The following is a 12,213-nucleotide window of genomic DNA, read 5'->3' as shown; positions in this document are numbered from 1 at the left end:
TTTTTATAGGTATTTGGAGGGGTTTGGGGGAGAGCTCAAGCAAGTCACTGCTTTTACTCTGCCATCTTGGCTCCGCCTCCCTGCTATTCTTCTTCCATGCCCCACACGCTAACTGTAGGTTTCCCTCAATTCTTTCCTGGACTTTCTTCACTTTTTCCTCCATATTATCTCACTTTGTGACCTAATTAGCTCCCATGGATTTAATTATCATCTCTATGCAGATAATTCCCAGATCAATAAATCCAGCCCTAGTCCTAAATCCTCGTTTCCAGTCCCATATTATCAATAGTTGATGGAGATTTCAAACTGGATTTCCAGGAGACATCTCAAATTTAAAACAGGGTAAAAAACAGAGCTCACTACTTTTCTTATTAAACCCTTTCCTTTTTCTGAACTTCTCCATATCTATCAAGGGCATTACTGTCATAGTAGTCACAGGTTTGCAACCTCGGAGTTATCCTTGACTCCTCACTATCTCTTTTCCCCCTCCTACCACATCCAAGCTATTGCTGAAGCCTGTTTTACCTCTGAAACATCTCTAGTATATTCCCTCCTCTCTTCTGACACTGCCACCACTGTGGTGCAAGCCCTTATCATTGCATACCTGGACTATTTTTGCATTAGCCTGTTGGTGGGTTTGCCTGCCTCCAGTCTGTCCCTACTTCAATCCATCCTCCATTCAGCCACCAAAATGCTATGTGTGTGTGTGTGTGTGTGTGTGTGTGTGTGTGTGTATAAAAACTTTTTTTTTGCATTTCCTTTCCCAAATGGAGCCAGCTGTGGCTAGGGGTGGGGCCTGTTTCCTGATGTAGCAAAATATGGATAAGGATGAAGCCCATTCTTTTCAATACTGGCCAAGGAAGAGTCATTTCAGCCAAAATCAAAATATCCCACCTTCTTCCCATTCTCAACTCCCCAAATTCCTCACATCCTTAGTGGGTCCATGGTCCAGCATGTAGCTGGATGGTAGTGAGTGGGTAAGGAGGAGAAGGGGAACAGCTGCAAAACCTCTGGGCTGAGTTGGGACGTCACAGCCCCATGACAGCCAAAATGCTGACCCTCTCCCTCTCTGGTCATCTCCAACCAGAGCACTCTAGTTTAAGACTCCTTCCCTTCCCCACTAAGAGAATATTCTAGTCCCAGAGCTCATTGGGCAGAGCCTCAAGAGGGAAATGTTGGTGACCAAGAAGAAAACCAACAAATTGCACTGTCTACCCCTGGTAGGTACCCAGGCTGGTGAGGTGCCTGAAGGCCCATCCCCCAGAGGGGCAGTATCATTAGCTATTGGTGAAGCGTTGTTGTCTTGGGGAGGCCTCTTTTCGGAAGCTGTGTTTGCCCAGGGAGCTGGTGTAGTAGGTCATTGTATACACGTTGATCTGTTGTAGCAGGTAGAAGTTGGTCCTGTCATCAGAGATTAAGTTGTTTTTGTTCAATGTCTTGAACTCTATGGGTGTGTATTTCTCATTCTTGGAGGTGCTCCCACCCCACCCTTGTAGTTCAGGTGGTTGAGGATGGTGGGGTGGACAACTGTGGACTCCCTGGGTCGGCCATGGGCAGGACAGGTATACAACAAATGTCAGGAGGCCCGAGCCCAAGAAGCCGGAAACACCAGTAGCCACCAAATGGATAAGGCCGAACCCTCCACAGCTGGTGGCATCGTTGATGCTGGAAGCAGGCAGGATCACAGAGATCTCACTGTATGGGCAGGTCTGGATCCACCTGCCATTTCCAGGGCAGGGAGTGGTCCCAAGGTCAAATTTCTCACAGTGACGGCTCTGGCTCTGGGTTCCATCCTCACCACACAGGCTCCACTCAGCCTACAATGACCAGCCACCTGGGCAGGATTGGGTGGCATAAAGTGCTTCTTCCATGTGCAATCCAATGCAGATATCTTCACCAGGGGAAAGGACAGGACTGGTACATGAATGTGTTCACTGATGGTGGCCTCCTCCACGGGAGGCTGAGCACGAGGACCATTGGGTCCAGCGTGACCAAGCACCTCGCACTGGGCAGGGCTGGGGGTTGCAGTCTTGATACTCGATGACATCTCCCACACAGGGCAGGCCCCTGTTTCAGGGTTTTGGGTTTGTGCAGGTTCTCTTCCAAGACTGGAAACCCAATTCACAGTCTTCAGAACAGGATGACTAAGATCCCCAGGCTGCCCAGCCCTCACTTACCACATGAGGGGAATTATTTCCACTCTGAAGGAGATCATCCATTAGGGTATCAGTGTTGCAGGCTCCAGAGCCATCTGCAGGGTAAGACTGGGTCTTCGTCCTCTTCCTCTCAAACTGAGGGCTGTGAAGGTCAGGGAGTGGGGGCCTAGCACGTGAAACGGAATCGCTGCTCTTGGCAGGCTCTTCCCTGAGTCACATTCACTGGGAGGCATGATGTCCATGGGGTGCTCCTTCCTAAGCTCTGGGCAGCTCTCAGGGTTACATGTCTTGTATTCCACACTACAGCCTGGGCAGGAATTCCCATTTTCACAGGTTCGGTGCCTAGAGTAGACTCTGCCCCCAAAGTTGCTGCTGCATTTGCTCCAGGAGCCCCAAGTAGCCCAGAAAATTGGGACAGGGCAGGGGCTATTCTTATTGCAGAACCGCTCCTCCCAGTTCTTGCCTACACGGATTTGGCCCCCATGTTGGGGGGCAGCGTTTCTGCAGCTCCACTGTTGGATCTTGAAGCCAATCCCACAAGAGGTGCACAAAGCCCAAGATGACCATGGTCTCCATGCCCCATTTTTGGAGCAGCTGGCAATGTGGATGGTAGGTCCAGGGCAGGCTCGTCCCACACAGCACGGACGGGGGGAGTCACAGACTTGGGCTTGGCACTGGCAGGAGCCTGAGTTATCTCCATCTACATGGTCACAGAGTTGCCATGGAGACCATGGCCCAAAGCCCCCAACCCATGTCAGGTTCCACACTGGACAAGTTATGATATTCTGAATCATGTTGGCACTGCCCTCCAGGGTGCTGCAGTGTTGTTGCTTCCCATCCCAGCCACAGTATGGGTCTTGAACCCCCTGGCATTCTTCTTGGTGCAGTAGGCAGTGCACCTCTTCAGCAGGATCCTCAACACCCCATTGTGCAGCCCCACAAAGAGCACTTGAGCATTGTGAAGGATGCACAGGTTACTATGTAGAGGCTCCCGATGCCCTGGAGGCAGCATCTGCAGTTCCTCCAGGTAGCAGACACGGAGGCTGTGGCTGGCTGTGGACAGAGTCTTGAGGACTGTGCCTGACTCGGTGTCAATGTAAAGCACGTGGTAGAGGGTGTCCTTGCCCTGCACAAGATCCACCACCAAGTGAGAGAAGCAGACACTGTCCTGTGTGATACAGGGGTCCCGGGTCACAAGCTGAACCACCTCACTCATCAGGAACAGATGCTGGTCATTCTGAAGACTCCTCTCTGTCAGGTTTTCATTGGTGCCAACATCTCACAAGGTCCCACACTGAAAATTGGGGACAGGGTTGGCACTGGGGAGCCAGGCAGCCCTTGGATTCTCCTGGTAGCAGAAGGGGCCATTGAAGGCCTGGGAGATGGCACTGAGGTTGGAGGTGCAGAAAGCAGAAGCAGCGATGCTATTTACATTGGTGGTGAAGACACTATAGGCTAGGTCCTGCTCAGGAAGATGAAATGTGCTCTGGAGTTTGTTGTAGTAGAATGAGTTCTCCCGTGGGTGGGAACAGTTCAACTGGGCCTTCATGAAGGTAGTCCATGTGTCTTCCAGCAGGAAGCGCGGATCCACATCATTCTTGCACACATAAGCCACACGTGAATAGACGGTACACCCACAATTGTGCTCCACAACGTTCTCGTGCAGAAAGAAGTAGGCAAACAGCCCAATGTCATAAGCAGCTATAAAGTTTGTCTCATTAAGCCACTTGGAGTCATACTGAACAGTGTGAAGAGGTGGGCCGCTGCCCAGGCTTACATAGATGGCAGTGTCTTGGCCGGAGAAGTCTATGGCAGTGGCAGCATACAGCTCTCACCCTGCTCTGAGATCACTGCTGTGGAGTTGTGTTGTGGGTCATGGGGCAGCGGCCATACCATTAATCTTTTCAGTTGTCTGGCTGAGGTTCCCTGCCTGTCTGCTTGAATGCACCAGAGAGAAAGCATTGATGCCACACATGAAAACCTTCCTGCCTGACATAATCAAGACCCGAATGTAGTTCTGACATTTCTCTTCAGTCTTCCCTTTGCTTTGGCAGGACTTGTGTGTTTCCTCATTGGAGCTCCACTCTGAAGCCTGAAGGAGAGAGATGTTGGTAAGGCTGAGTCTGAAGAAATAGTTCCTGGCTCCCATGATGAGCTGGTTCCTGGAGGGGTCCAGAGCAAGCTGGGAGAAATTGTGAACTCCAGGGTAGGTGAAGTTAGACACCCATGGCTTCACATCTTCAAAGGCTATGATTGTGTGTTCCCTCAAGGTGCACAGTTGCTGCTCATTGCTGGGGGCATCAGACACATTGTGGGAAGTAGAGTGGTGCAGTGCAAGCAGGATGAGGCCTGACAAGGACAAAGTGATGGCCAGGGGTCTAGGGAAGACCATGATGGATGCTGTAGTTGCCAGCACACCAATCACAATAGCAGAGCCTTAGGCTGATATTTCCGCATCTAAGTAGATTAAGTCACCAAGAACATGGATGTAGAAGGGTCATTGGCAAGGGGGTGGAGGAAGGTAGCTGATTAGCATGTGAAACATGCTTTTGGGTCTGGGGATGGCTAAATATAAATTGGCCGTATACATTTGCACCAGCTAACTCATGGCCCTCGGATTAGTCTAACCTTCTATTGGATCCTATAGAAGTTAAGTGCTTTGCACAGTCACATAAGTAGTAAGTAATAGTAATGGAATTTGAACCCAGGTCCTTTGATTCAAATCCAGTAATTTTCCCACTACCCCACCAGTCACTGCCTATAAAAAACTCATATATAGCACAAAAGAACAGTGACATAAATGCACTCAAAAGTATTGACTTAAAAAACCCTGTAAATAGTCTTGTTTTCCTGTTTGTGTTTGTGTTTTTTAACTTAAGGCTTAGAAATAATCAGAAAAGAGAGAGTAAAGAAAACACTTAGGGAAGAAAAATATTTCTATTGCATTGATTGCTTCTCCCCCTTGCCTCTTTCAGCAAAACAGTAAAAATTTAAATATTTTTGTTAAATATGTAACTTTTATTTTTCTTTGGCCCCTCTATATAGTGATGAGCTTTCCTTCAAAACAGAAGAATGGCAATGTGTAGGCTGTTTAAGCTTCTTCTCTGGAAAAATTATATCTTAAAGGTAGGTATATGATGCATCTGTCAAAAAAAACTGTGGGACTTTGGGAGAGACTAGCTATTTAAAATAATTTTTGAAAGACAATAAACACCACCTGATTAGCAAATATACCATTTTTACAATGGATGGTATCATCATATACATGTGTGTGTATATAATTATATCATTTTTAAAGAAAATGTTTTTGAAGTGAGTTCAATTTATTACAGAAAAGATCATTAGAACCCTTCCAGATGACTCTCGTTTCAGGTCTTCTTTTTCTTTTTTTGGACACAGTTGAGTGAGCCTTGAAGAAGAACCCTCCACATGCCTTTTATTTGGGCCTTGTCTTGGTTTAACATGAAAGTTTTCATTTTTCTTTTAGAAGCGCATGCTTCTATCAAGCCTCGTAGAAGTCTTATTGCCATTACTGTGTGCTGGAGTTTTAATTTCACTTCGTGTGAAGAGCAAACCACAACATAAGAATTCTATACGCTATAAGCCTTTATCCATTGATGATCTGCCCAGCGTCTTCATTAAAACTTTTCCACCAAATTTCCTGTTCCTATTTTATTTCCCTTCTGAAAGTGATGCTGTGAAGACTATTGCTAAGAAAGTGTCACATTCCTTCCGGTTTGCTTTAAGAGGTGAGACTTTGGGGAGGCAAAGAGCTTTTCTGTAAAGTATTTACAAAATGTAAATGTAAAAAGTATTTACAAAATGTAAAATTCTTTTATAATTTTTAAAAGTGATTTATGCTGGATCTGTAATCTGATATAAGGTATTATGAAATTGAAAGTATAGAAATAAAATTAAGATAAATAATTTTGAAATCTTGAGATCAAAGCAGTGGCATATGTGATGAAGCTAGCATGCAGTTATTAACAAAGTTGTAATTATTAGTAATAATTAGAAATTAGTTCCCTTTTATTAGTAGTGCTTCACAGTGGACTATCTTTATGAAATCTTCATATAAGCAGTTCCTAAGATTGTGAAGGGAAAAAGTTAATTTATATATTTATTGTTTGGAACATAGAATGCATTTTCCCATGGGGGAAACCCTATTTAAATGGCTAGATTTTTCAGATTAGTTCATGGAATGTTAATCCATAATAACTTAAATTTTATTGTCGTAGTAGAAGACTATTAATACCAACAGAATTGCTCACACTTATATTGTACCCACAACATGCACCATGCCTTCCTTATGTTAGGCCTCTGAGTGGCACAGTACAAATGGTAGACTCTTGTCATCCCCATGTAGTTAGGAAAGAAAACTGACATCACAGAAGCGAAGGGACTGGTAAGTGGCATTGACAGGACTTGAATTCAGGCCTTCTGACTTCAAATACAGGGCTCTTTTGCTGTACTAATCATGCTTCACTGGATTGCTGTGGGAACATTTTTTCTGAATTCAAACTTATTATGGGAAGAGCAAATTTTCCTCCATAGCTCTGGCAGTGATAGCAGGGAGTCACTGAGTACTAAGAAATATGGGCTGAGTGATAGAATATTAGGCAGACTGGTAGCTTGTTAAAAAAGTGTTAGTTAATGTATTGATTACAAACTAGATAAGAAGTCTGCTGATAGACTAAGGGAATCTCTTTAGACTTTTCTTTTTTTTTGAACATTTTCATTGATTTTTTTTTTTATCTCCAACATTTCCCAATATATTTCTCTTCCTCTTACCATCTCTTATAACAAAAAATTAGGGAAAAAAACCCAACCAATTCAGCAAATAAACTAAGTTTGACATTATAGGTATTCCATACCTATAAACCCTTACCTCAGCAAAGAAGGAAGAGAGATATACTGTTGCATTCCTAACTCTTTTTCTAGCTATTAAAGCTTAAAACTATCATGTGTTTTGGTCATAATGGTATTTCCATTTATGTTATTCTTCTATTGTATATGTTGTTTTTCTGGTTCTACTTTCTTTGTTTGGTATCAGATCATATATATATTTTTCCATGTTTCTCTGTATTACCATAGCCTGTCTACAAACATTTATTAAGTGCTTTCAAGCCCTGGGAGTACAGATACAAAAGTGAAATAATCCCTGACCTCAAGGACCTTACCTTCTAATGGAGGAGGCAAGATACATATGTGTAACATGTATTACTATGGATATATTACCCTAAAATCCCCCAGCTAATGATGTCATGGAACTGAGTTTTCTTGCTCTGCTTTGCTGAGATTTCTTGCTGAAAGTCTGTGTAAACAGTTAAGCTGAGATGAGATTTCATATTTGATGAGACACTTGGAGGTCATTCAATATGTAATAAGTGGAAGTCGACATAGCCAAAGCAGGGAAGGATATTTGATAAGAACACTGCCTTAATTAATCTGAGCACAGCTTCTTAGTGATGATACATAGTTAGAAGTGTCAGAGAAGGAACTAGAACTCTTTGTGGACTTTTTTTTTGCTGATCAGGAAGTCAGGAAGTCATGTCAGCATCCTAAGCAAGTCTTCTTATGCAATCAAGGTTTAAGGAGAGTTTCAATACATAATAAGGAAAAGAACTAAGGCCTTAGTAAAAGCTAGTCCTAGGAATTATTGCTTCTATCACACCACTCCATCTTGAGATCATATGGGTAGATATCATAGGGCTTAGGTTATTTGATCCCCAACTATGCCTTCATAAGAGACTGTGATAAGGCATTACTGCTGGTGCTACTACCAGTAATAGAGGCATTTACTACGCTGATTGGATTGAAGAACTGCCATGAATTGGAAATAATGATTAGTCCCCTGCCCCAAAAGTGAGGACAGGAGCAATTGCCATTAACTGCTTCACTCCTCTGGAGTTATGCCTTGATTCCTCCTAGCCTAAACCAGCTAGCATTCTGTCCTGTCTTCTCCAGATTACCCCCTGTCATTGACTCCCACTAATCTTTAACCTCTCATCTACAGACATGCCTATGTCTTCCCCATCCTCAAAACCCCCTCGCCTCACCTGTCTGTCCCTGGTAACTATCATCCTATGTCTCTCCTCCATTTTTTTGCTTTACTCCTTGAGAAATTTGTCTGTAATCTGTTCCTCTACTTCCTCTCCTCTCACTCCCTTCTTAACTCTTAATGGTCTGGCTTCTAACCTCATTATTCAACTGAAATTACTTTCTCCAGACTTAACAGTGCTCTTTTAATTACTAAATCTAATGGCCTTTCTAAAACTTCACCCTTCTTGACCTCTCTGCAACCTTTAATACTTTAGCCACTCTTTTTTCCTTGATATTCTTTTCTCTCCAGGTTTTCATAATACTTTCTCCTGTTTCTTCTGCTACCTGCCTGACCACTCCTCAATCTCTTTTGCTGAATTGTTGTCCAGGTCTCCCTCCCTAACCATAGGTGTCCCCTGAGGCTCTGTTTTGGGCTGATCATCTCTACGCTGATGATGCCCAGATCTCCTTATCCAGCCTTTACCTAGTTCCTGATCTCCAGTTTCATATCTTCAGCTGTCTCTTGGATATCTTGAGCTATATGTTACGTTGACATCTTAAATTAAACATGTCCAAAACTGAACTCATTATCTTTCCCCACCAAATATTCCCCTCTTCCTGGTTTTTATGTTACTGTCAAAGGCACTAGCTTCCTTGGCTCTCAACCGAGGTGTCATCCTTGACTTTTCACTCTTGTTTGCCCTCCATATCCAGTCATTTGCCAAGTGCTTTGGAATCTGTCTGGACTATTGCAGTAGCCAACTGTTGGGTCAAGTCTCTTTCCTATGATTTATTCTCTACACAGCTGTTGAATTGATTTTCCTAAAGTGCCAGTGTGACCATAGCACTCTTGCCTCCCTCTACTCCAGTGGCTCCTTATTACTTCTAGAATCAATTATAAACTCCTCTATTTGGTGTCCAAAGCCATTTACAACCTAGCACCCTCATACCTTTCTAGTCTTCTTAAGCTTTAATCTCTCCACCCCTGTCCCCCAGTATTCTATACCACTGGCATCATTATTTCTCACACAAGACACTCCATATCTTGGTTTCAAGTATTTTTACTGATTTTCTTTCCATGCTTGGAATGCTTTCCTTCCCCACCACTATCTCCTGCTCTCCTTGGCTTCCTTCGAATTCTGGCTAACATCTAACCTTCTCCAAGAAACCCATTCCCCTTAATACTAGTATCTTTCCTCTGTTTACTATCTCCAGTTTATCCTCTGTGTATCTTGTTTGTACATAAATCTTTTTATGTTGTCTCCCCATTACACTGTGAGCTCCTTCAGAGCAGTGACTGATTTTCCCTTTCTTTATATCCTCAGAGCTTAGTACAGTACCTGACACATAGTAAATGCTCAATAAATGCTTGTTAGCTCTTGCAGCAGCAGAAGCTCTCAGTATTGACTGCCTATATTTACAAACTGTATCCCTCACTTTTGCTCACTACTCTTTCATTTTTACCTTTTATTCCTATTTTATTTAAGAGAAAGTAGCAGCTGCTAATCTTTATTGTGTGGTTAATGTTAGCAGCACAAATAGAGGTTTGGAAAAGTGGGTGAGTCTGGGTAGAAATCAGGCTATCTATTCTGTGGGGAGGAAGTGGAATTAGTGGTTACCGTCTGTTTCCCCCCTCCCCAGGTAATCGCAAACATTTTGGTGTTACTCTGCAATAATATTTCTTAGCCATCTCAAGTTGATAAACAGAAGTGTTAATGAGAGATTAATAGCCTAAACTTTAGGCTTTGAGGACACATATGGCCTCGAGGCCATAGGTTTCCCCACTCCTGGAAGTGAGTCAAAGTTTTCAGATGCAGTAGAATAACTATGAGGAAAGGATCTGGGAACAGGGGGACTCTTTGTTAGGTGTATACCTGCCTGCCTTCCCTTTGGGCTGATATTCCTGCCAATTCACCTATGAGGGCATATCATACCACTTACCCTGACCTTGGCTAACTTTAGGTGCCCTCAGCGCCTGTTGGATCATCAGCTGGATGCTAGTCCTCTTTCATTTAGTGGAGCCCCAGATACACTAGCACGCCGCCCATATTCCCTCTGTTTCTTCATTCTCTGACTGAGCCCTGGCTGTAGCGCAGTGTACAGCCATGCTGCTGCTACTGGAACTTAACCCTCCTAAGAACAGGCAAAAGAGGGGGCAGAGTTGAGTTTTGTTGCTTGTTGCCTCAGAATGGTACAGTGAGGACAAGGGTACGGGTGGTGCTTAGTTGAGAATTGCTGGGTGGATCCCATAACCTAAACATCATCTTTCAAGAAATTATCAAAGAAAGCTGCCCTGATATTCTAGAGCCAGAGGGTAAAATAGAAACTGAAAAAATCTACTGCTTACCTCCTGAAAGAGATCCCAAAATGAAAACTGCCAGGTTGTACTTCCCTGCCAGAACATAGAGGCTGATAAAGTAGGGGGTGCTGGATTAGAGTAGCTTTACTCTTGTGCATAATTCTTCTTTTGGAGATGTTTGAGAGGTGATGAGGATAGGAGAAAATGGCTGGTCTTCCATCTTATTGCTCATGTTTGTCCTGGAAGTTATGGGTCATTGTGAAGAACTTTAAATGCTACACAGGAGTTTGTATTTGCTTCTAGAAATGATATAGAACCACTAGAATTCATCAGACTTACTTGATCATACCAATACTTAAGAAAACCACTTTGGTAGCTGGGTGAAGGATAGATTTAAATGGAAAAGATTTGAGCCAGGGAGACCAAATAGGAAATTATTAAACTAGTCTAAGCAAGAGGTGACAAGGACCTGAATTTGGATGATGGCTTTGTGAGTAGAGAGAAGGGATAGATGTGAGGGGTGTTGTGGAGGTTGAATCAATAAGACTTTGCAGCTGATTAGTTCAAAAAGGCCACACTTAAGATCCTAGAAGGCCACATGTGGCCGTAAGGCTGCAGGTTACCTACCCCTGGATTAGTATATGGTTTGAGTGAGGAATTGAGGATGAAACCAGGGTTATGAATCTGGTTGACTTGAAGGATGGTGGAGTCCTTGACAGTAATAGGGAAGGTGAGAAGAGGGATGATTTTTGGGGAAGAAGTTAACAGAGTGGCTGGGGAAACTCTTCCCTTATACTGTGTATAACAGCAGCTGAGCTTACTTTCTCTTTGTCATTATAGCAGCACAGTTCATACATATCATTGTAATCAGGGTGTATGTGTTCATATTTCTGCTTTTTTTCATTTTGGAGGAAAAGAATGAGTTTTTATATATTTATTTTTAATTTAGTATTTTATTTTTCCTCAGTTATGTATAAAAACAATTTCAACATTCATTTTAAAAACTTTGGGTTCCAAATTTCTCCCTTTCTCCCTCCCTATCCTCCCTTATTGAGAAGGCAAGCAATTTGATATAGGTTATATATGTGTAGTCATGCAAAATCCTTCCATAATAGTCATGTTGCAAAAGACTATATTTCCCCTCTATCCTATTCCCTTCCATTTGTTCTATTCTCTCTCTCCTTTCACCCTGTCCTTCCTCAAAAGTATTTTGCTTCTGATTACCTCCTACCCCAATCTGCCCTCTCTTCTCTTATCCCCTTCTCCCCTACTTTCTTGGAGAGTAAGATAGATTTCTATACCCCATTGAGTGTGTATGTTATTCCCTCTTTGAGCCAATTCTGATGAGAGTAAGGTTCATTCACTCCCCCTCACCTTCCTGTTCTTTCTTGCCTCTTTTATGTGAGATAATTTACCCCATTCTACCTCTCCATTTTCTTTCTCCCAGTACATTCCTCTTTCACCCCTTGATTTTATTTTTTAGGTATCATCCCTTCATATTCAGCTCACACCTGTGTTCTCTGTCTATCTATACCATTGTAACTACTCTAATAATGAGAAAGGTCTTATGAGTTACAAATATCTTTCCATGTAAAAATGTAAATAGTTTTACTTTAATAAGTCCCTTATGACTGCTTTTTCCTGCTTACCTTTTCATGCTTCTTTTGAGTCTTGTATTTAAAAGTGAGATTTTCTATTTAGCTCTGGTCTTTTCTC

General features: G+C 43.0%; 1 protein-coding gene and 1 pseudogene across 1 annotated transcript in view; one reads left to right on the top strand and one right to left on the bottom strand.

The window, feature by feature from the left end:
• Window positions 1-1,277: 1,277 nt before the first annotated feature.
• LOC110221869 (semaphorin-5B-like) lies at window positions 1,278-4,548 on the bottom strand (annotated as a pseudogene).
• A 660-nt stretch (window positions 4,549-5,208) lies between these two features.
• The window catches only part of LOC110221854 (phospholipid-transporting ATPase ABCA3-like), a 227,551-nt gene continuing 220,546 nt past the window's right edge, over window positions 5,209-12,213 (top strand). The window contains 4 exon segments of the mRNA XM_078151701.1: window positions 5,209-5,282; window positions 5,644-5,936; window positions 8,173-8,228; window positions 9,686-9,756. Of these exon segments, the coding sequence (XP_078007827.1) occupies window positions 5,229-5,282; window positions 5,644-5,936; window positions 8,173-8,228; window positions 9,686-9,756 (474 nt within the window). The 5' untranslated portion in view covers window positions 5,209-5,228.

This window comes from Phascolarctos cinereus, unplaced genomic scaffold, assembly GCF_003287225.1.
Source record: "Phascolarctos cinereus isolate Bilbo 61053 unplaced genomic scaffold, phaCin_HiC Scaffold_4;HRSCAF=312, whole genome shotgun sequence".
NCBI classification, from domain to species: Eukaryota; Metazoa; Chordata; class Mammalia; order Diprotodontia; family Phascolarctidae; genus Phascolarctos; species Phascolarctos cinereus.
Note: the sequence above shows the minus strand (reverse complement) of the source record. Positions and strands in the feature narration are given on the sequence as shown.